Source organism: Dipodomys merriami, unplaced genomic scaffold (genome assembly GCF_024711535.1).
Source record: "Dipodomys merriami isolate MVZ:Mamm:240054 unplaced genomic scaffold, mDipMer1.0.p SCAF_6, whole genome shotgun sequence".
NCBI classification, from domain to species: domain Eukaryota; kingdom Metazoa; phylum Chordata; class Mammalia; order Rodentia; family Heteromyidae; genus Dipodomys; species Dipodomys merriami.
Window position 1 is genome coordinate 61,510,518 of NW_027206179.1, and position 25,284 is coordinate 61,535,801.

Here is a 25,284-nt window from a genome sequence, read left to right on the forward strand (position 1 = left end):
ACAAATGCAGGGGGCTGGGAAGGTGGCTCACTGGTAGAGTGCTTGCCTTGCAATGCCTGAGGTCCTGGGTTCAATTCCTCAAACAGAAAAGCTGAAGTGGTGCTATGGCTCAAGCGGTAGAGCATTAGCCTTGAGCTAAAGAGCTGAAGGACAGCACCCAAACCCCACGATGGACCAAAAAACACAAACACAAACAAAACAAATAAAAAAAAAAAATCAAATGTAGGGGGGCGGGGAGGGAAAGTGGGAGAAAAATGAGGAAGGGAATAATGTTTGACAAGAAATATACTTAGTACCTTATGTGTAACTGTACATCATCTTGACAATAAAATTAAATTTTAAAAATGTAAATATATATCCTTTCTCCTCCAACACTGCTCTAACTCACTTGCAGTTCTCACTCACTGAGGACTGTGGAATCTGTTCCATCCTAACTCAGATCTCATCGCTTCTAATGACTACATAATTCTACTATGTGGATATACTGTATTTTAGCAGTTTTATAAATGCTAGATAATGAGGTAGGAAACTGGATGTGTGCTAAGATGATCTCAACAGGCCAAAATGAAAAGCCGGTTAACTATGAATTTCTAAAAGTTACAATCGGAAAGTTATTCATTAATCTCCACTGAACTGAGATTAAAAATGATTTTAGAGTTCGAGCGTGTTAGGATAGTGAAACATAAATAGTGGTATTTCTTATGTACTTGCCTCCCTTTTATTCTTCCAGGAGAGCTTGGGTTTGAGCTGCTGCTTGCATTGCTTACAGTTTCCATTCGTGATGATTTGGTCTGTGATTGCTTGCCTGCTGATGAAAGTGGCTTATTAACAGCTCCTAGGACATTGGTTGTTTTTGGCTGAAATGTGAAATACATGTTTATTTCTATTTGTTTAAAACTAAAATTTTACATATCAATAATAGCTCTATTAAAGTATTTACATACATACCATAAAAATAGAACATTATAAATAGAATATAACTTGAACAAATTAAAAAATCATGTGGGTTATTTGCTGGCTGGAAGGCTAGTACAAGTGTTAGGCTTCTTTACTCTTCATCCCACCCAAATCTACTATTTGCCTAGCATAGTCCATGAAAATGTGCACCTATAATCCCAGCAAAGGAAGCTGAGACAGGATTGTCAAATTTGAAGTCAGCATCACCTACAATTACACTATCTAAAAACAAACAAACTACATAGCAGCGATTAATAATTAAGGTTTTTAAGTTATTTGGACAAATAGGCCTAATCGATTTAAACACAAAATTTAGAAGAACAGAATGTTAGAATAAACGAACTATATGGTCAATCATAAAAATTGATTAGACTCTTGCTACGGAACAACATATGTTTTTAAGAATATCATTTTGAAATTAGGATAAGAAGCTGTAGGGACGTAGCCTTTATTGTAAGTTAAATAAAAATAAGTTTATATATCTCAGTTTGTATCTATAAATACAAGTTCTTACAAGCAAATAAAACATAGTTGCTATCTTGAGGTGCAAAATTTTTAAATAAAAACATGAAAAAATTACCACATAAAAATCAAAATGAGACTCAAAACATACTTTTCCAGGAGTGAAAAATGATTTCATTTCTGGAGGCAGGTAATTTTTGGTGTTACTGAAATTCTACAAGCAAGGGAAAAAGAAATAATCAGTGAAAACTTGAATCAATCTTTCAATAAGGTACTTAAAAAACAACCAAGACCAGAACACCTTTTCATTTTAAAGTATGTTTAAGATTATCAATTTAAAATCAAAATTTCTACTTATCCTACTATTTTATTACTTCTAAAACTTAACCTTGTACTGCCTCCAATGTTAATAAAACATGTGGGCTCTAACATGCTGGAGTTCTGAGACTGCATTACAAAATGTACACTCTTGCAGAGATCCTTAAATCTTGGGTAACATTTTAAATGTTCCACAGGTATCCCAGCCTATTCTAGAGTTCACTTTGCATTTTCAAATGGGTAAACTCCAATCAAATGCTTATAATTTCAGATTATCTCTAGTAGCATTCTAGTTACCCATTTTGGATCAATAGCATCAATTCACAAATCTGTAGGCTTTGATCACATTTTTGCCATGCTCTTACTAAAAGCTTCAAACCCTAAAATTGAACACTAGATCATCTTGATTTCTGTTTGTTTGCCTGGTTCCATTTTCACATATGTATATAGAATATTATAGCTGTATTTGCCTACCTTCCTCTCTCCCTTCATCTGATACCCCTCTCCTCTGAAAAAACGTGTTTCATTTTAGAATCACATTTTTTAAACTCCTAACAGTCTTTCTATGTTATTAGTCATGGGGCTAGCTTCTGATACCAATTCTCTCTTCCTGATCTTCTACAACCTGGTGTTAAGAATATACTTTATTTCAACTTATACAAATTCTAAAGTAACTACCTTGTCAGGTTGGGTGAAAAAACGAGCTGGTAGTACTGGGTCTTTAGGAGATTCCAAACTATATGTGGTGCTCTTTGACATGATGATATTCATGGCAACATCACACACGGTATACAGTTTCTGCAATGATATATTTTTAATTAGGTACATAAGTTGGTATCCTATACTCTGTAATTCCTACAGTACTAGACTATGTATCCAGTCTAAAAAACTAATGAAAGTAATCATCTGTGTAAGCATTTTAGTTAAGACTATTGTTATCCTCAGTGCTACTTAATTAGTACTAGATCTAGTATTAGCATTACTACTAAATTAGCATTAGTCTGATATTATCTATAAATAACATTATATTAGTTTCATTCCTAAAATGTTTACAGTAACACAGAATTAGCATTATTCACAAAGAATTACATACTTCATTCATTTTTGCATCATCTGGTCCTTGGGCATCTTTTGTTTGTTTAATATTTTCGACCATCTTTCTAATGAATGCATGACTGTTATTTTCATTTTTGGCCATTAATATTTCCAGAACAAACCAAAGACACCTAAAGAAACAAGAAAGAAGGAAATACACAGAAAATTTCTTTGTTTAATACAGACAAAACAATTCTAACCATTAATATAATGAACCTAGATTATAACCCCAAGAGAAATTTTAGCACAAATAAGAAACAACAGTATATGCCACTTGGCCATGTTACAATAAGTGAGGAAAGCACACATTACTTCATAACCCCCCTAAACTCCTTTTTAAAGTCTTACAGAGTCCCCAGGAAGGAAGGCTACAAAGGAAACATAACAGGTGGAAAGAATGAAGGAATGTCAATCTCAAACCATGACAGTGAGGGAAAACTGCCTCAAGGAATAGTTAGGCCATGGAGTAAGAAGGCATCACATATGCAAGCTGACTCAAGGCTTGATGAAGTCTTCAACAGAACGTTCCACTTCATTAAATAGTTAAAAATTTCATTAATAAATTAGGAAAAAGCCATGGCCGACAATTATAAAGTTTCCCTAATGAGGGAAAAAATTAAAAGAAAGTTTCAAAAACCCAGTTTTAACTACCAAAAAAAATCTACTGAATAAAAAACACAAGTGCTTTCTATACTACATAGAAAGAGACAGAGAGATAGAGAAGGAGAAAACTCATGAGAGAAAGAACACAGAAATGTGAAGCAAGATACTATTCTAGAAAAGAAACAAATATCCTTTACGATAATAGGTACAGAAGTTCCTATGGAGTAACTCTTCAGTAGAATGGAGGTTATTTGTAGCTACATCAGGGCCATTTACAAAGACAACCAAAACTGTCTAGTGAATCCAAAATATAGCTGTCTTTTTAAGTATAGTTGTCTATTTATAGTTGTCTGCAAGACAAATAAAGAAGGGTGGCTGTAAGTTTTCATGAGTTATAACCACTCTAATAAAGAACTAGTCTTGAGAGAATTGTTTGCTTATATTTATAGAAATACAAATATGTAAAGCAAAATGTTTAAGTTTTTCCCCTTGCTATGCAAAGTTAGTAGTAAATATAATTCTATTCTCCTAAGATTTCTCAGAAAAATGCTATGAATTGAGAAACCAAGACTTGTTTCCCTTTCCTAAATTATTAAAAGCATAATAAATTAATTGATTCAAAATCACAAAGGTCATCTTTCTTTTTAACAGAAAGAGGGCCAGGGCCTTGAGCTCAGTTAAAGAATATTCTCAAAAAAAATTATCTCTAAATACTACTATATGGTTTCTATTTTTTCTACATACAGGGTGTGGTGCTTGCAATCTATCATCAATAATCTTTGAAAGAATTTCAATGTCAAGTTCTAATTTGAACAAAGAATTAATTTGACTTCATCAATGAAACCAAATGTGGATTACATCCCTGTTTATGAATTTGGCTCATCATGAAATTAGAACATTCTTTTAATGGAGGAAGATAGTTACTGCAAAGGGAAAGAAAATGTGTTTACTATGTGAGCAAAGGAGATTATTGGTTCACTTCACATGAAAATCTGGTTTCAGAAGGCAATAGGAAGATTAAAAACTGGAATGAAAACGTTTTAATGAATTACTTCAAATGGAAAAGGAATGCTACCACATTCTCTTCAGAGAAACAGAATTAAAGTACAGTAATTATGTTAAATCAAGTTTTAGAAAGTTACATAAGAAATATAATGTGAAGAGATGATATGAAAAAGACAAATAAGAGAGTAAATAGAAGCTTAAACTCCTAAGAAAGGAAATGTATCCATTAACTAATTATCATTGAAGTTCCATTATCAGCAGTAAGGGAAAAAAAAAAAACTTTTAGAAAATAGGAAAATGGGATGGAAAAAAAATCTTACTCTTTCACATCTTTAAGTTGTTCAATATCCTGTACTTTGACATAATCAGGGTCATGTGCCAAAAGGTGAATTGTGTATGGAACAACATACTCTGGTAGGAGAGACAATAATTTTTCTGAAAAAGAAAAGGAAAAAGAAAAAGAAATAACAAAACGAAACATCCAGGTTAGAAAAACAAATCTTACACACTGCCTTTCACACCTATATTTCCTGCACTGGAATAGTTTACCACAACAAGGCTTAGAAGAAATACACTGAAATACCTGTGCTGAGGAACACAATAGTTTGTTCACTTATCAGTCACATCCAATGTTGAAATGCCTACTTATACCACATGCTATACTACACAAAAGCAAATGTTTCAGTTTTCAAATGCATATAGAAAAAGTGAACCATAGAAACTATAGCAAGTTTGAGAGACATAAGAGCCTCTTTCCTTGATCATATAAGCAACCATAGGTTTAATATTCTCCTATAAGTTAGTGAGCAAGAGTACACCCTTCAGAGTCAAAATGACATAAAAAAAAGTAATGTTCCATCATTTGTAGCACACGAATAGATGTAAAAGAATAGAATTTTTAGGACATTTGAAATAACAAAGAACTTTAAAGTCTAAATTCAAGTGTATTCCCATATTGACTGAGATTGGCAAATGCTGTTATACAGGTCAGAATGATAATCTTAACTAATTGTAGTTAATATGCAAAAGAGTGTAATTCGTATTTCAAATAATTCTATTTATATTTATTATATTCAAATTAAAAACTTAGCCATAATGTCTTATGTGTCAACAATGCACCAAATGTTCATTTCCATTGCTAAACTTGAACAGAACAGTTTCTACGTAATACTATTAAAGAGCAAGCATAGAAGAGAAGTAACCAGGCTCAGATTCCAGGCTCTATCAAATTGTCTACTCAAATTAAAGTCTATCAAATATTTACTGACTGCTTATAATTTTCTAATGTTTGTTAGAAGCTAAAAGTAGATGAGTAAAAACACACTAAAGCATAAACAGAGGCTGAAGCTATATTCTGATGTGAAAAGTGGCCTACCTACTATCTACTGATAACTTTGTTGGGCCATTTGTTATGCCACATGTTTTATCCATATCATGTTTTAATCTTCATAACAATTATAAGAAGCAGATATAATTATATCAAGTTTAAAAATAAGCAAACTAAAGTATAGATGAAATAAACCTGCTAAAAACAGCCAGTGAATTACAGAGGTGGGATATGACTATGGAGTGCTCACTGTTCACAAGTTGAAGAAGTAGAAGAAACAGTAGAGTGATGCATTAACATCAAAATGCTAGTTTAAAAGACTCCAAGGGTGCAAACTATGTTCCCTGGCTTTGTCTGTTTGTTTCTCTGGAGGAAAAGAAAATTTTGAAATAGAGTTGTCTAAAGGCAAAAAGACAGCTGCACAAATTTCAAATGACCTAGAGTACACAGAACAGTATTCAAAGCAGGAAGTGATAGAGAGAAAATGTGAAACTCAGGCTGAGCACAAACTCTGAAGAGTCAAAAGATATTTCAACTTCATACCCTGAGGTGTAGAATCTACATTTATTTAACGCAAGGAAGTGATATTCAGATCTTTTACAAGAGCAATTTTAATAGCAGTGTGGCATAGTGGAAGGCAGGAAGGGTTACAGAGGCAGGGAACATTTACAACAGGAAGGCAATTTGAAGTATCTACAATAATCCAAGTGAAATTTATCAAAGAACTAGAGCAAGGAACAGATTTCAAGACATCTTGAGGAATGACTAACAAGATTTGGTGACTGCTGACAAAGAAAAAAATTATAATCAATGCCTCTATTTCTATCTTGGATAAGTGAATAGATTTTTTTTTTTAATATTAAAGAAGCAACTTTATTGAGAAGGTTCCTACACTGACCGGCCAGGGCCACAGCACAGGCTCGGGAACTGATACTGCGACCCCGAGCAGCCCACATACTTAGGTTTTTAAAGGCAAAATTCACTAGGTCAATCCTGGTCATGTGCAGGTGACCAATGGGATCTGGGGTGAATAGATTTTTTTTAATGCTACACTATTTATTATATAAAACAAGTTATAGGAGTCAATAGGCATACTAACTTTGACAGAATAAGGCAAACTGATGAAAAGCAAGCATATGAGCATCTGTTGTTAATGTTAGCTACTGATAAAAGCAAAAAACAAAGACTGATGACTTGTGGTTTCTCAACTACAAGGCAATGCTTATACAATCTATATACATGTATAAATGTTCTCTTGTAAGTACCTCCAATGTCACTACTTACTTTCTCCATCCATTTAGTCATATACACCGGAAGATATGTTTTAATTTAAATGCTCATGCATTCATATTTTTTAAAATGAAGTTTACAGTAAATGAAAAACAGTTAATGAAAAAGTGCTAACCTCTTATCTAACAAATGCCAATTACAACGTAACAAGTAACAGTATTATTTGTATTCTACAAAATATTCTATCAAAGTTTTCTGGCAGGTAGAAAATTTTACTTTTTCTCTCTACTTACCACTGACAGCCGCATGTTGTTTTAGATATTCACGTCTTACATTAATGTTTTTTACCAGGCACTGTCTAGCATGGGCCCGTCTCTCTTTTACAGGATCTTTTGCACAAAGTGCACAGATTGCCATATACTCAAGTGGAAGCCGTAATCGGGAAAGGCCTTTGTGAAGTTTCTGAGCAAACACCTGTCTTACTTGGTAACATTCATCCTGTAAAGATATAATTATTCCAAGCATTACCCTCATGGGAGCAACAGAAAGTTCTATCAAGTATGAAGTATGCACTCTACCACTTAAACCGTGCCTCTAGCCCTAAACAAGAATTCCCAGTGTGTACTTGTGTTCAAACAACAGAGGGGTTCAAACTCCAGTACTAGCACAGAAACAAACAAAACTAAAAAGAACATGAAATTAAAGGAAAAGAGGAGAAGCCATAAAATACTGTTAGAAATCAAGAGACAGAAATAAAGAAAAGAAATTCAAGAATAATAGAGCACAGCACTGTGTTAAATATCTCCAAAAGACAAGGAAAATTAAGATCACTGAACATTTGGGCAAAGCAATGAAGACAAAGACTGTAATATAAACAGTGAAAAGGGTTAGGAGGTTAAGAGAGACAAAGGTACATATACTAATTTCTTTTAAAAAATAAAGGAGACAGCACTGTGGTTTAAAGGAATAGGAGAATTAGCAGAAAGTTTTGTTTAGAATGAGAATATAAGTTGTGTGAAGATGCTAATAATTAGCTTTTAATCATTAATATGTGTTTCATAGTCATTCTAAAAAATATGGAAAATTAAGCAATTTGTACTTTAATTTTAGATACATGGTGACTAAATTAGAGCTGTTTAACAAACATTGCAAAGAAACATTTAACTATCTGCACATCCTTAAGTTTTAAACAAACCCCATCTTTTTCTAAAACAATGCCTATCTCTTAAAAATATATTTCCATACTTAGTTTTGGAAATTTCCACTTCAATAATAAATATTAGCAATAGTATTCTTAATATCAAACCAAGAACCTGCAAGATGAGTAGACTTCAAGTTTTGCCAATTTAAAAATACAGTTTTATTTTCTTTGAAGAAATGTAGTATAAACTGTTTAAACAATTTTCAGTTTCTAACAAAGTAAGATGATCTCCAAAATACAAATGGGAAAATTAAACCAGGAAGTTAATTGGCTCTTCCAAATCTTATTTCAACAACAACAAAACTAAATATATTCAAAACAGGATTATGAACAGCAATTAAAGACCAAAATTAGCCAAAAGATAACAATTCAAAACTACACAAAGGCAGTAAGTACATTTGTTTTTAATCTTTATCTCCTTCATTCTCTCCCACTTCTCCTTCCCTACCCAACCCCTTCCCCCCCCCTCCCCACAAGTTGTAATGTTCATATCCCATAGTGTCAAGTAAGTATCAATGTTGTTGTGGTTCATCAATTGTTCTGCTGTTTCTGTGATTCCCTCGCCCTTTCACATATTGCATTGTCTATTATGCAAAACACGAAATACAAAAAACTAAGAGAAATGAAGAAAAAAACAATAATAGAGGGAAAAGAATGAACTATATACAAGGTCTAATGAAAACCTCTTGTTCCATAAGTTGGAGTTCACGTTAATATGCTTCATTATATATAGTCCTTTGGACTAAGCACTTGAGTTATTGAGATCCCCTCTTCAGCTCTTATCTTATGGTAGGCTATGCTAAGTCCAGTAAATGAAAAGTTTCTTTTAAACTATCTTATGGTACCTCTGCGTTTTTCCTTATTGTGGAGATAGGTAAACTGAGTTTAAGAACAAAGGGAAAATATGAGTAAGAGGAAGAGCTCAATTCTGTCTGCCTTCACAGTCCATGCCTGGGAACTTAATCAAAGAATTAAAGTAAAATCTGTAGAAACAGCCCTGCAAAATAGTTACATAAAAAGGATTTTTAAAAGGTTTATTCATACTTTAAATCATGGCAGTCTAATAAAACACAAGAAAGATTTTCCATGGTGTATCGTATATTTTCTGATTCATCCTAATTAGATGTACGATCCTATAATTTTGTCCAGTTCAAATAAGCAGGTATCTCAAATTAAAAAACAAAACAAAACAACTACATGATGGGCTGGAATGTGCCTTAGTGGTAGAGTGCTTGCCTAGCATGCATGAAGTCCTAAGTTCAATTCCTCAGTACTACATAAACAGAAAAAGCTACAAGTGGCTCTATGGTTCACATGGCAGAGTACAAGCCTTGAGCAAAAGAAGCTCAGGGAGAGTACCCAGGCCCTCAGTATACGCCCCAAGACTGGAGGAAAAAAAAAAAAGGCCTACGTGATTGGCTAAGCATAGAGGCACATGCCAGTAATCTTAAACCACACAGCAAGCAAACACTGGGAAGATCATGATTCAAGGCTAGCCTGGGCAACAAATAACAAGGAGGAGGAACAGGTAGTACAAGCTCATGAGTTCAAGCTCCTGAGTTCAAACCCCAGTATTGGAGGGGGGAAAAAAACCTGTCTAGATATTATACACAAATAATTATTTTTAAATAAGCAATATAAAGAAAGACGTGTGAAAGAAAGGATAGAAATAATAATCACAATGGTTCCTGAAACCAGTGTCAAATTCTTAAAACAAAAACTCAGGGTAAAATGAGCAAATGATGGCTGAAAAATTCATTAGAATATTATCTGAACTATTATAAAAGTCCTTTTGCTTTAGTTTTCTCAAACTGAAACTTCTAAAACAATATAGTTAAAAAATAAAAATTACTCTAAGAAATCTGTAAATTTGTCTCTCATTTATTTGAAGTTCAAAAAATCAATACTTGTAGCAATGTTATAGTCAGGAGCAAGGAGATGTGCAAAGCAGAAAAAATGAGTAGTCTGATGGGAATGTCCCCAGCTAACATGAAAGATGAACTAATTCACGGTCTCAGCTCTCAAAGTGAGTGACCTCTTCTGTGCTACTCCTTTCACATTATCTTATCTTGCTTGTGATTCTGAAAATTAAAACAAGTTCTAAACATGTAATAAAATGCTTTTTGGTGGTCTTAGGCATAAGAAGGTCATGATGTATCTTACAAAGAAAATTCATGTACTATTTAAGCTTTGGTGAGGACTGAGCTAGTTTAGAGTTACAGAAATAGCTCTGCATATATATTAAATGAAGTTGTCTTTAAACAAATAGATTAGTCAAATAAAAAAATCTGTAAACAGAGCACTGAAGATACCCTTATTATTTACTTTCCCTAGGTGCAGTGGTTTAGTACGTGCTAATTAAGTGTTTGGAGTGACTTTATAAACTAGAACAACTGAGAATAAGAAGTTGACTACACTAGCTGGGCGCTGGTGGCTCACGCCTGTAATCCTAGCTACTCAGGAGGCTGAGATATGAGGATCTAGGTTCAAAGCCAGCCAGGGCAGGAAAGTCCATGAGACTTTTATCTACAATAAACCACGAGAAAACCAGAAGTGGCCCTGTAGCTCAAGCAGTAGAGCGCTCGCCTTGAGCTGAAGAGCTGAGGGACAGTGCCCAAGCCCAGAGTTCAAGCCCCATGACCGACAAAAAAAAGAAGTTGACTACACTATATTAGAGGAGTGACGTATAAACTAGAACAACTGAGAATAAGAAGCTGACTACACTATATCAGAAGCCCAAATGTTTCTTATATGTTAAAACACACACATACAAAATGAAAATCATTTACAATTTTGATGTATCATAGTGAACATTTCTTCCTAATACAGACCATATAGAGTTCTATCTTATCTGGTGGTTTTCTTACATTGATAGCTAATGCACACAGCTGATATTGCTCCAATGTGATGATTTCATGGTAACAGGGTTCTTGAGCTAGTTTCACAATAGCACTCCCAGCAGCGAGTCTTAGGCGTGACATATCTGGTTTACTGGAAAATAAGCAGGAAGGACATGATAAGTGTTTGTACAAAATCACTACTCTGTTCTACATTTAATTTTATAAATACTCTTCTAGCAAAAAAAGAAAGTAGAAAAATGCTATGGTCTGAGTATCTCATTTCCTCAAATGTTATGCCAAAATCCTAATGGCCAAGTTGAGAGCATTAGAAAGTGAGGTCTAGGGAAGGCAATTAGGCCATGGGGACAGATTCCCCCCAAGATCGGAATTAATGCTCTTATACAAGAAGTCTGAAGGAGTTTATCCCCTGCCATGTGAAAATATACAGGGATGCAATATTAGCATTCTGGCCTTCCAATTTCTGTTATTTATAAGCTAACAAATCTATGGTTTCTTGTTATAGTAGCCTGAATAGACTAAGACAATGTCTCAGTAACAAAGTGCCATATTATGTTTACCAAACTTTGGAAGATGAGATTTCATACTGTAAAAAATTCTCCTTATAATGTTAAGTCCATGTTAGCAGTAGTAAAGTCCTAACTTGATATTACTTCAACTGCCTCAATATATTACTTCAAATACTATACAAAGCACAAAAGAGATATAATGAAAGCATGTGTAGTTGATAAACACCACTATTTTCTTCACTATTCAAATATTACTGAAAAGCTCTTTTCAGCATAAGGAAATTGCTCAATGGAGTACATTTCAGAAAATTCTAGACCAGAACATTCCCAGGTGGGTGGAGGGGCTCATGCCAATTATCATGGTTCAAGTTCAGTCTGGTCAGAGTTAGCAAGACTCAAAGTAAAGTACACCTGTAATCTCAGTTACATAGGAGGCCTTCATTATGTATGTAAGAGGATAGTGGTCAAAGGCCCATCTCAGCAAAAAAATGTGAAAGTCCATGAGACTCTTATCTCCAATAAACCACTAGAAAACCGGAAGTGGTGCTGTGGCTCAAGCGTTCTCCTTGAGCTGAACAGTGCAGGAACAGCGTCCAAGCCTAGAGTTTAAGCCCCATGACCGACCGCCCCCCCCCAAAAAAAGTGAGATTCCTATCTGAAAAGTTTAAAGCTGGAGGTGTAAAGCCCTCAAGTTGAAATCCCAGCACCACTCCCCATCAAAAACAATTCTTCCCTAATATAGTGATGCCTTAGTTCAACTACAGATATCTTAGATAATGTTACGGAAGGAAAAATTCTAATTAAGATCAACTTATAACTCTATAGCAAAGGAATATCCAACATTCACATAACAAATATGCATCTATTATATATAAAGCACTAAGGGAGTTTAAAAGAAGTCAATTTACTCTTCTGACATATAATCTAGCTAAAAGACTTTTTTTTTTGGTGGTGCAGGGCTTACATTTAGGGCCTGGGCTTTTTGCTCAAGACTAGCACTCTACCACTTTGAGCCACATTGCCACTTCCAGTTTTTTGATGGGTAATTGGAGATTTTCCTGCCCAGGCTGGCTCTGAACCGCAGTCCTCATATCTCAGCTTCCTGAGTAGCGAGGATTATAGGCATGAGTCACCAGCACCCTGCTAGCTAGCTAAAGACTTCTTTAAATCTTAAATCTTTAAATTAACTAAAATACTGATTAAATGCATGCCAACATTATGGTGCTGTATTGGAGGATACATCCCAAAGATGCTTTTTAGTTAATCATTAGCAATAAGCCAAGAGGCTGTTAATAGGTAAATCACAGTACTTAGATCAAAACATACAAAAACCAGTGGTTGGAAGTTATTCCTCACAGGAGTGGGTAATAAATGTTTCCCATATATTGTCCTTAAAAACTTGCAGCTAGTCTGGGATTTCTACTTAATGCAGTTTTTTTTTTGTTTTTAACTTTATAAAGTAAAAATTGTTCATCAAAGAAATCAAGTTTTTTTTGTTTTTGTTTTTTGATAGTTGTGGGGCTTGAACTCTGGGTCCCTCACTCTTTAGCTCAAGGCAACCACTCTACCACTTGAGCCACAGAGCCACTTCCCGTTTTCTGGTGGATAACTGGAGATGAGTCTCATGGACTTTTCTGCCTGGGATGGCTTTGAACTGTGATCCAAGATCTCGGCCTCCTGAGTAGCTAGGATTACAGGTGTGAGAGGCCAGTGCCCAACTAACATCAAGCTTTTTATTAAAACAAAGAACAGAACCCCCTTCTTCCCACAGCTAACCCCAAGTGTTTGTTTTTTTTTTTTCCTATCAGGAATCCCTATTACTCCTAACTCCAGGTAGCCCCTAACTGTTCTTAAACAGGTTTCTGAGCACACAACTAACACAACAATATGTGATAGATACCAATGCAACATCTTTATACATTTAAAAATATAAACTCCAACTGGGCACCAGTAGTTTACACCTGTAATCCTAAGTACTCAGAAGGCTGTGATCTAAGGATTGCAATTTGAAACCAGCCCAGGCAGAAAAGTCAATGAGAGTTTTATCTCTAATAAATTACTAAGACAAAGCTGGAAGTAATGCTGGGGCTCAAGTGGTAGAGCACTAGCCTGGAACAAAGAGGCTCAGGGACAGCACTCAGGCCCTAAGTTTAAGCCCCAGGGACCAGGAAACACACACAGATTTAGTTGAACCCACAGATGTAAAACTCAAGTATACTGATGGCCTACTACATTTAATTATTCAAACAAAAACATGGAAATAAGAAAGGGCATACATTATAAAAAATTAAACAACTTAAAATTTGCATTTAGCTTTTTTGCAGATATAGATTTAAAGTTACCTTCCACAGTATCTATTCTTTTCCCTTTTCAAGAATGATTCGTAGACTAACAAACTACACATCAGATATTCCAAAAAGCAAGAATCCACTGTTTAAAGTATTTGGAATATATAGCATAGCAGTACTTCATACTAGACATGCTGAGATCATTTTGAAATCAGTGAATACTGAATAAAAAGGGTATTACAGCAAAAGATAGATGCCTACCAACAGTGCAATACAAAGGAGGGATAACAATACTAATTAGGAAATGTACTCATTACCTTACTCATATAACTGTAGTCCTGTTGTACAGTATCGTTACAATTTTAAAAAATCTTAAAAAAGAAACTAACAGTTATGTCAAGGGTTCAAATACTCTGAAATCCAAAGACTTTGAGATAATGGTTTCATACCTAATTTTCCCCTGTTCTGTCAAGTCTCCATCACTATGCAGTATTGTTGTTAGCAATCTTAAGGTAGAGGTTCCTGATTTACTGTGATTATTTTTCATTCCAAGTAGCCATCGAACCATCATTTTAATAGCTTGAATCTGTTTAAAATACAAATTCACAAATAAAACTGTTACTACAGATAAAAGAATTTCCAAATCATCCTAAAAAAAAAAAAAAAAAAAGAAAGAAATGTTTTGTTTTTAATCCGGTCGTGGGGCCTGAACTCTGGGCCTGGGCGTTATCCCTCAGCTCTTCAGCTCAAGGCTAGCGCTCTACCACTTGAGCCACAGCGCCACTTTCAGCTTTTTTTCTTTTTGCTTATGTGGTGCTGGGGTATCGAACCCAGGGCCTCAGGCATGCAAGGCAAGCGCTCTACCACTGAGCCACCTTCCCAGCCCAAAAAAGAAATGTTTTTAAGGGAAAAAAAATTCTATATACATAAAGATAACTGAATATTTTAAAGATGTTTCATCCAAGGGAGTGAAAAAATTTTTTTCATTGAAATACTAGTTTTTTCATTATTGTTTGTAATGTTTCCCTAACATGTATCTTGCTCTTCAGAACTTAGAAATAAAGGCATATGAATTTCCCTAACCAGAAAAAAGGCTAAGATCCCAATTGCAGTTATATTCAATCTTATGTGTCTAAGACACAGTACATTTATACTACATTTTAGAATCAGGAAGCACATAACTAGTTCAATACAGTATTAAATTTACCACATTCTTGAAGGGGTACGTAGTACCTTTCTTAAAAAGTAATATATGTACTATCTCTTTAAATGGCCTTAAACAGTCTTTGGCACACTGCAGACAGGAAGATTTTTTTCCTGGGCATTGGTAAGCATGAACTTAAGTGCAGTAGCATGACTTCTTGTGTAGTGTTGCTCTCAAATACGTCAATCTTGCTGCTGGAGACCAATACTGAGAAAATGGCTTATACTAGGAATAAAAGTTATCCAGATCATTTAGCAATGATAAAGGGTTGCTTCACAGGGTCACAGACATATAGAATCTGAAACTGTAGCTTATATTATGGAACACAAACACACAAAGCCCAGAAGAGTGAATAGAACTTCCAACTAGAAAAACATCAAAATTTTGTGTATTTGTCCTTGACCTTCACATCTTGGAGGTTGAAATGAAGTCTACACTATAGATCGTAAAATAGTTTATCTATGTACCAGTTATAATCCCTTACTCAAAGAATTATAGACTATATTTTTTAAAGAGTAACAAGTTTTCTTTAATACCATGGGAAAGATAAGTCCATCTTTAAAATCTGGATTATCATCTTTACTAAATAATAGAAAGAAAAGCAACATTGTCTCTTTGCATTAAAAAGCTGATTTCTAAAATGCAAAACTATAAAAAAAATTTTAAACATTTTTTCCTTCATTAAAAAGCTGATTTCTAAAACGCAGAACTATGAAAAAACTTTTAAACCATTTTTCCCCTCAAATTAGATTATATGCTGCTACCCACATGGCCCTAGCTGCTCATTACTGCCCTACACTCACAATATAGATGATGATACACAATAAATATAAATACCTCAGTGCTTTTAGTAGCTATATATTTCCAACAGACTTAAAAATTCTACTGTGTTTGTGACTTTAAAGTATCACTATCCCACAATATTGTGAAACTTGTGAAATTTATGTAATCACTTAATCTCAATAAAAAATTTAAAAAAATTCTAATACCTTTAATAATATTATAACATAGTAAGTATATTAAAATTCAACAAATATATGTATTTCTTACTTTGACCATTGTTTCAGGAGAAACCTCTTCATCTGGAACCCAAAGTTTAGTTGTCTTTTTTCCTGGAAGCTAAGGAAAAAGGACATAAAATATGAATATAAATTTTTGTGTTCATTTGTTAATAAAATGTTTACCTTCTTATAGTGATAGCTGAACTACCTTATCTAATCTATTTACTAAAAAAGGTTGAAAGGTATATTCTCACTAGCACTCAGAATACCCAACACACAAGATGATCTTTTGTAAGAATACCCCAGGACTGATTTAAACCTCCTGGACACACTTCCATATGTAGATCCTCCCAGTTATTCAATTATTAAAGGCATCAAGCAGACTCAGAGCATAGGTTTTATCTGTGTTTTTGTGGTGCTGGCTTGGAGCTTGTACTCAGGGCCTGTGTGCTGTCCCTGAGCTTCTTTGGTCAAAGATAGCACTCTACCACTTGAGCCAGAGCTCCACTTCTGACTTTTTTTCCAGGTAGTTTACTGGAAGTAAGAGTCTCTCAGACCTTCCTGCTCAGGCTGGCTCAGAGCCGCAATCCTCTCAGATCTCATCCTCCTGAGTAGCTAGGATTACAGGTGTGAACCACCGATGCCAGCTAGCAGTGTAGTTTTTAAGTAAGAAAAAAACTATTTCTAGAAATCTTAAGCAGGGGAAAAAAAGTCAGGTATATTTCAAGGTCAAGATGAGCAGCAAAAGATATACATTAGTATTTTCCTGGGGGCTGCCAAAATCACGAAACTTTTGGAAAACACAAAATGTAGATTAAAATAAAAACAGAACTGGAAAGGTTACACTTCCAAAAAGTTGTTTCACAAGGTCACAGAGATATAGAATCTGAAACTATAACTCATATTATAGAACACAAGCACACAAAGCCCAGAAGAGTGAATGGAACATCCAACTAGAAAAACATCAAAATTTTGTGTATTTGTCCTTGACCTTCTACATCTTGGCAGATTGAAATGAAGTCTACACTATAGATCATAAAACAGTTTATCTATAAACCACTTATAAGCAGTATTTTATATATAATGCCTTACTCAAGGAATTATAGGCCATATTTTTTAAAGAAGAACAAGTTTTCTTTAATACCATGGACAAAATAAGTCCATCCTTAAAACCTGGAATATCTTTACTAAATAGCAGAAAGAAAAGCAACATTGTCTCTTTCCATTAAAAAGCTGATTTCTAAAAAGGAGAACTATGAAAGAAACTTTTAAACCATTTCCAGAGAAGGGAACACAAAAACATAATCCTGAAGTAACCTGAATTTTGTGGGAGATGGAATTTAGGTGAGCTGCCAGGAAATGGAGTCAAACTTGAAGTTTGACATCCCATTTTCATACATAGGCCAGGAAACAAGGAATTCAGTTTATATCAGATAGCCTTATGGCAACAAAGCAGGTAATTCCAAATCTAGTAAGGCAAACTCCCCAAACATACACACTTAAAGATTTAGGCTCATTTCATTAGTTGAGATATGACTTTGAAGTATGAAGAAGAAAAAAATGAGAACAGAATCATGTTAGGCTCATTCTGGTAAAATTTCTGAACTAAAGATGTCATGAAGAACACAAAAGCTAGCCGGGCACCGGTGGCTCACACCTGTAACCCAGCTACCCAGTAGGCTGAGATCTGAGGATCATGGTTCAAAGCCAGCCTGGACTGGAAAGTCCATGAAACTCTTATCTCCAATAAACCACCAGAAAACCAGAAGTGGAGCTGTGGTTCAAGCCTTGAGCTGAAGAGCTCAAGGACAGTGCCCAGGCCCAGACCCATGGCCGACAAAAAAACAAAAACAAAAAGAACCCACAAAAGCTTTTATGAAGGAAGCTATCAATAATACAACCAGACACACACTTCAGAATTCAAATACTTTAAAAAAATGCTTTAAAATTTATGTAGCCAGTAATTTGAAACAAAGAATTCTTATCATCAAAGGTGAACACATTCATAGCAGAGCTTTTCAAAAAAGGGATGGAAATGGAAATGTGCCAAAATCCACTGAGAATAAATTTGAGAATTTCCCATGGAATAATGCATAAAGAGGTTAATGAGTCAAAGAACTATAGCTAAATTTAATAACAAGAATTATCCTTAAAAGCAAGCAACCAAGAATAAGCAAAACTTCTTCACTGGAAGAATATACTCATTCATACTCTCAAATTACAGAGAGAAGGAGGGGGGGAGAGAGGGAGAAAGAATAAGTACATGTGTGTACATGCATGCAAGTCCCAAGGCTCAAGATCTCTTGAACTTGGTGAACTTGAGCGTTGCTGAGCTTTTATTACTCACACCTGGTACTCTACCACTTGAACCCCACCTCTAGTTCCTGTTCTTTTGCTGGTTAATTGGAGATAAGAATCTCTGATATTTGTCTGCCCAGACAAGGGCAGAAAGAACCAGAATCCTTAGATTTCAGCCTCCTGAATAGGTAGGGTTATAAGGTTCAAGATACCAGCATACAAATCTTCAACTTTATATAAAAAATCTACTACTTAATCAGAAATAGTATATGTGTCTGTCAGCTGTCACTGAGTATTGAAACCACAATAAGGTTAGATCTCCAGTTACAAGGGAGGTAGAAATTCAAAGGATAGAGATTTGAGGTGATCATCTATATCACAAGAGACAAAGACAACTTGGGACATGGGGAGGAAGGGGGAATAATCCTTAACCAGAACTGACATAAAGCAACTTGAGTACTCTCTCCTCATACCTGGAATAACTGAATTAGTCCAGGTCCTATTACAAGAGAAGAGTAGGTGGAAAGAAAATATGACTTAAAAAAAAACAAAACCTCTTAATTCTCACTGGTAATCTTTTTTTTAAATTTTATTTTATTGTAAAGATGCTGTACAGAGGGGTTACAGTTACATGAGTAAAGTAATGAGTACATTTCTTGTCAAGTATTGTTACCCCCTTTTTTGTTGTTCTCCCACTATCCCTTCCCTCCTCCACCTCCCACACTCCTCCCTCCCCCCCCCAAAGTATTAACTCTTATCTTTACTAGTGTTTTGCACAACCTCACATTCTATAACTCTCTGGATCTCAACTTCTACAATCTATATAGCCTTCCCTCACCATCCCTACTCTCAATAGCTAAGTAATAATACCTGCACGTAGTACCCTTATCTTTCTAACACCTACAGTACCAAAATCTTTAGCCTCTAGCATATATAATGGTATTTTATTGCTTAAAATTAATCTGTGTTTTGAACTGGAACTAATTAGAGCTGTGATATACCTCCACACTAAGGCAAAAAATAGTACATCAACCAATTAACACCCACTCCTGTAAGAATACAAAAATTAACCCAATGAGAAGACCTCAGGAGTCTAAAGACCAAAATGAGTTGTCCTCAGATGTGTAAATCCCAACATAGAAATATAAGGGATATGAGAAAATTACATACTATACTACCACTAGAGATCATTAATAACATGAGGCTCAGAATGACAATGAAGTAGAGAAAAGACCACACAGAGAGCTTAAAGGAATGATAAGAACAATCCACAAATTCTAAGGAGTCATTTATAAGCACCTACATAAACACAGAAAGAACACAAAGAGTGTGAGAATATATTTTAAAAAATGAATATCAAGTAAATACAAACAGCTAAATGAGTTCAGACTACACATCTAAAAGAGTTAAACATCTAAAAGAGTTTGAGACATTAAGAAACAGTAAGTTCAGTTTAAGATATGAAAAAGGATCTCAAGGAGTCAGAAATCTAGAAAAAAAATTAAATTGAAGTCCTGGGGATAAAAAAATAAAGGGAAGCTGGATGCTGGTGGCTCATGCCTGTAACCCTACCCACTCAGGAGGCTGAGATCTGAGGATCATGGTTCAAAACCAGCCCGGTCTGGAAAGTCCATAAGATTCTTATCTCCAATAAACCACTCAGAAAAAACCAGAAGTGGCACTGTGGCTCAAGTGGTAGAGCGATAGCCTTGAGCTAAGGAGCTGAGGGGACAGTGCCCAGGCCCAGAGTTCAAGCCCATTACCAACAAACAAAAAAACAAAAAACCTTTTTCTATAAATACACTTTCAAATATATGCTCATAGTGCATATATATATTTACATATATATATTTCAAAGAAACATTACATAAATCTCCTTCCATGTTTCAAAGAAAAAAAAGTAGAAAGCTATCTCATCAGACAGTATGGAAGATAAAATTATGTCACGTGCACGGAAATTGATGAATCTGGAAAAAAGTTATGTTGAGTGATATAAGCCAGACCCCGGAGAGAGAGATGTGATTTCTCATCATAGGCCAATCTTAGACTCAAAATACAATTTTTCTTGCAAATACAGGGTCATGCGCATATACATGCATATCATGTGCATAGTACATTTAGGAATGAAACTCCATGGTGCATTCTCTGTAAACAACTGATGTGGATTTGTTTTGGGTGTTTGAGAGGGGTACTGCTCTAGGGGTTTATTTTTGTTTTGTTCTGTTTTGTTTTGTCTGGGGGGGGGGGGGGGGGAGGTCTGGTCGTGGAGCCTGAACTCTGGGCCTGGGCCACAGCGCCACTTCCGGCTTTTTTCTTTTTGCTTATGTGGTGCTGAGGAATCGAACCCAGGGCCTCAGGCATGCAAGGCAAGTGCTCTACCACTGAGCCACTTTCCCAGCCCCTGCTCTAGGGGTTTAAATTCAGGGCCTACACTCTGTCCCTGAGCTTTTTGCTCAAGGTGAGTAGCAATTTAGCCACAGTTTCACTTCTGATTACTTGGTGGTTAATTAAGAGATAAGAGTCTTATGGGGGGAGGGGGGAGGCTGGGAAGGGAGGTGAAGGGTAAACAAAGGAGGAGGCTGCAATGCTTGGTAAGAAATGTATGCATTATCCTGCCAATGTAATTGTAACCCCTCTGTACAGTATGTTCTCAAATAAAATAAAATTAAATTAAAAAAAAAAAAAAGAGTCTTATGAACTTTCCTACCCAGACTGGCTTAGAACCATGATCCTCAGAGCTCATCCTCCTGAGTAGTTAGGATTACAGGCGTGAGCCACTGGTGCCTGGCCAACAAAGTTTAAGAAAATGGTTATCAGAAATCTGAAACATATTTTGAATGGGAAGGGCTAGTGAGTGGAGGGCAAAACATCATCAATAGAATGTATTTTTAAAGCTGAAGCTTAGTAAGACATTCATAATTAAATAGAATAATGTATAGAGTTCTTGAACAGAAACCTTAGAAAATAGGATACCCACAATGTCCACACGTATATGAAAACATGGTCAAGAGTATGCTATTCACTACTCACTTACAAAATGGTTATAAAGGACTGGGATATTTAGTATAGAAGGGATAAAACTACAACCCTTACTCAGTACAGGTAGAAATTCTAAGTGTAGGACCATTTTGAAAAACAATTTGGGAAAAAAAAAACTATTAAAACTGAGCCTTATCCTCAACAGAAGTACATACAGAAAAGTACAAAAGTATACACAAGAGAATGTTACAGTCAAAATAACTTGAATGTATAGCTATAAAATAACAGACACATAGTGGTATACACAAATGATGCAGTAATAAATGGAAACTAAGTTCTGTAACAACATGGATTGATCTCACAAACATAATATTGTGTAAAGAAAGCTAGACAAAACAATTTGGCAAAAATCTTATTTATAAAACCTCAAAACTAGATAAAATAAATGTAAAAGTCAGAAAAATGGTTAACTCCAAAGCTGAGATGGGGAAGCCAGACACTGGTGGCTCACTGGTGGCTACTCAGGAGGCTGAGATCAGAGGATTGCAGTTCAAAGCCAGCCTTGGCAGGCTCTTAAATCTCCAATTAAGCACTAAAAAGCCAGAAGTGGAGCTATAACTCAAATGGCAGAATGCTGGACTTCAGCCAAAAGGCTCAGGGACAGTGCCAAGGCCCTGGTTCAAGTTCTAGGACTGGCACAAAAAGGAATGGAACAGAAAGGAAAAGAAGGAAATTATACTACACCAAAAAAATATACACACAAAAAGGAACTTCTTGGCCAAAAAAATTATTTGGAGGGAAAGTCAAGGAAAGAGGCAGAGGAATGGTGACGAAATACAGTTATAATATTCAATGTACATACGTAGGAGAGAGAAAGAAAGGACATATACTGGCACAGGCAAAGTTTTCCTGGATATAGCTGAGTTCAGTGGATCAAGACTATAATTCTAGTTACTTGGCAGGTAGAGGTTGGGGGACTATGATTTGGGACCTGCCAGGAAAATGAATTTAAATCTGTTATTACAGTAATGCTTCTTATCTACAATCTCCAGTAATAAAGGAAAGCATAAATAGGAAGATGGCAGCCAAGCTAGCCAAGACATAAACCTGCCTGCAAAATAAGCAACATACAAGGGAAGTGAGGATAGAGTGAAGGTTTGGCTCAAGTGGTTGAGAGCACCTCGCAAGTATAAAGCTCTGAGTTTATTGTTCAACCACTTTGGAAAGCAGTATGGAGGTTCCTCAAAAGACTTCACATAGATCTCCCCTATGATCCAGCAATCCCACTTTTGGGCATTTACCCAAATGTTTACAAACAAGACCACACTAAAGCTACCAGCACAACTATGTTTATTGCAGCATTATTTACCATAGCTAAGATATGGAACCAACCCAGATGCCCCTCAGTAGATGAATGGATCAAGAAAATGTGGTATATATACACAATGGAATTCTATGCCTCCATCAGAAAGAATGACATTTCCCCATTTGTTAGGAAATGGAAAAACTTAGAAAAAATTATATTAAGTGAAGTAAGCCAGGCCCAAAGAAGCATAGGTCCCATGGTTTCCCTTATTTGCAATATCTAGTATAGGTATGAGTCAAGCACAAAAGGTCAGATAATGTGATGTTAGGAAAATGAACCCTTAAATATGTATTTTAATGTTTTTTTCTTTCATGCATGTGTTTCTAACGCATTTATAAGATTATTTCTTTGTTGCTTTGTATGTCCCTCCCCCACAGTGTAACCCCCGCTTTCACTATATTTGATATCAGTATAACATGTGGAGGAGATGGGGACAAACAAGTCGTTTAAGGATTTAGGTGGACCTGTTGCAACAATGAAAAGTACAAAATGTCATGTCAAAACCAACTTTACAATGTCGGTGTGGGGGGGGGAGGGGGATATCATTGGGTGGGGGGAGGGGGATATCATTGGGTGGGGGGAGGGGGGAGGCTGGGAAGGGAGGTGAAGGGTAAACAAAGGAGGAGGCTGCAATGCTTGGTAAGAAATGTATGCATTATCCTGCCCATGTAATTGTAGCCCCTCTGTACAGTATGTTCTCAAATAAAATTAAATTAAATTAAAAAAAAAAAAAAGCTCTGAGTTTAATCCCACTATTACACACACACACACACACACACACACACACACACACACACACACACACACACACACGAACACATTCCTAGACAGGACCCAAAAGCACACACACACACACACACACACACACACACACGAACACATTCCTAGACAGGACCCAAAAGCGTGCGCGCGCACACACACACACACACACACACACACACACACGAACACATTCCTAGACAGGACCCAAAAGCGCACACACACACACACACACACACACACACACACACACACGAACACATTCCTAGACAGGACCCAAAAGCACACACACACACACACACACACACACACACACACACACACACACGAACACATTCCTAGACAGGACACACACTCACACGAACACACACACACACACACACACACACACACACACACACACACGAACACATTCCTAGACAGGACCCAAAAGCATAAGAAACAAAACAGCAGAAATTAATAAAAGGTATTATATCCATTTAAAAAGTTCATAGCAAAGGAAAAAACTGAAAGCAAAGAGACAACCTGACAATCATACTGAATCTCTGCCATTCAATCAAGGATTGAGGTCCAGAATACATGATGAACTTAACAAAGAAACAAGTCGTTCAAATATAATGATGAACAAATGTTCTTAACAGACACTTCTCAAAAGGATATATACAAATGGCCAATAAGTATATAAAAATGTTCGGTATCATTAGTCTTAAGGAAAATGGAAATCAATGCTACAATGAGATTTCATCTCATACCATCTAGAATAGCTACCTCCCACTCCAAAAAATGCTAGTATGAGACAGGCGGTGGTGGCTCACACCTATAATCCTAGCTACTCAGGAGGCTGAGACCTGAGGATCTCAGTTCAAATCCAGCCCGAGCAGGAAAGTCCATGAGACTCTTGTCTCCAATTAACCACCAGAAAACCAGAAGTGGTGCTGTGGCTCAAGTCATAGAGTGCTTGCTTTGAGTTGAAGAGCTCAGGGACAGCGCCCAGGCCCAGAGTTCAAGCCCCATGACTGACAAAAAAAAAAAAAAAAGCTGGTATGTGGGGAAAAAAGAAAGCCACATAGTTGTAGGAATATAAATTAGCAATAACTTCTGTATGTACAGTATAGAAGGCCCTCAAAAAAACTAACAATTAAATTTTTATAGGCTCTCGTTACACCTCACCTGGGTATGTATCTGAACAAAATGAAAACCTGCATACCTGTGCTTAATGGTAGCACTATTCACAGTAGCTGAGAAATGGAATCAGCCTAGGCTTCCAACAACAGATGAATGGATACAGAAATTATGGTACAACTATTTGAGAAGATTATAGATGAGAAGAATGTCAAACAATGAAAAGTACTGAAATACACTGCAACTACCAATGAAAGTAGCAAACTCACTGAAACTTGTTGAATAATGGGAAGTAGTAGGGAAAGGAAAGAGTAAACCTGTATGAATAATACTGAGTATGAGTAAATACTATATGTACATGTGTAACACACCAAAGTGAAACCTCTTTGACAATTAGCAAACACAAAGAAAAGAACATGAAAGAATATACAGCAGGTCCTGTCTGCAGTTGGAATATTAGTGAGAGGAAAGAGCTCAAATAAAATGTATGAATGAGGATGAATATAATAAAAATAATTTATGTATATGTATGAAAAAGGGAGAGAGGGAAGGGAAGGAGGAAGGATTCCAGAGGTTCATGCCTCTAATATTACCTGCTTGACAGGCTTGAGATTAGGAGGCCAGCAAAGGTACAAAAGCTCATGAGATCCCTTCTCAATTGAAAGCTGGGTATGATGTACTACAACTAGAAGCCTAAAGTAG

The 25,284-nt window shown here is 35.8% G+C and overlaps 1 protein-coding gene across 6 annotated transcripts in view; it reads right to left on the minus strand.

Moving 5' to 3' along the window:
* Pds5b (PDS5 cohesin associated factor B) overlaps positions 1–25,284 on the minus strand; it is a 165,580-nt gene that overhangs the window by 14,517 nt on the left and 125,779 nt on the right. For all 6 annotated transcript variants that reach the window (XM_070002989.1, XM_070002988.1, XM_070002990.1 and 3 more), the window contains exons 22-30: positions 16,108–16,176; positions 14,303–14,439; positions 11,066–11,189; positions 7,291–7,495; positions 4,761–4,875; positions 2,831–2,963; positions 2,416–2,535; positions 1,571–1,633; positions 712–857 (exon numbers count right to left, since the gene is read on the minus strand). In XM_070002989.1, the coding sequence (XP_069859090.1) occupies positions 712–857; positions 1,571–1,633; positions 2,416–2,535; positions 2,831–2,963; positions 4,761–4,875; positions 7,291–7,495; positions 11,066–11,189; positions 14,303–14,439; positions 16,108–16,176 (1,112 nt within the window). The remainder of the gene's footprint in view (positions 1–711; positions 858–1,570; positions 1,634–2,415; positions 2,536–2,830; positions 2,964–4,760; positions 4,876–7,290; positions 7,496–11,065; positions 11,190–14,302; positions 14,440–16,107; positions 16,177–25,284) is intronic.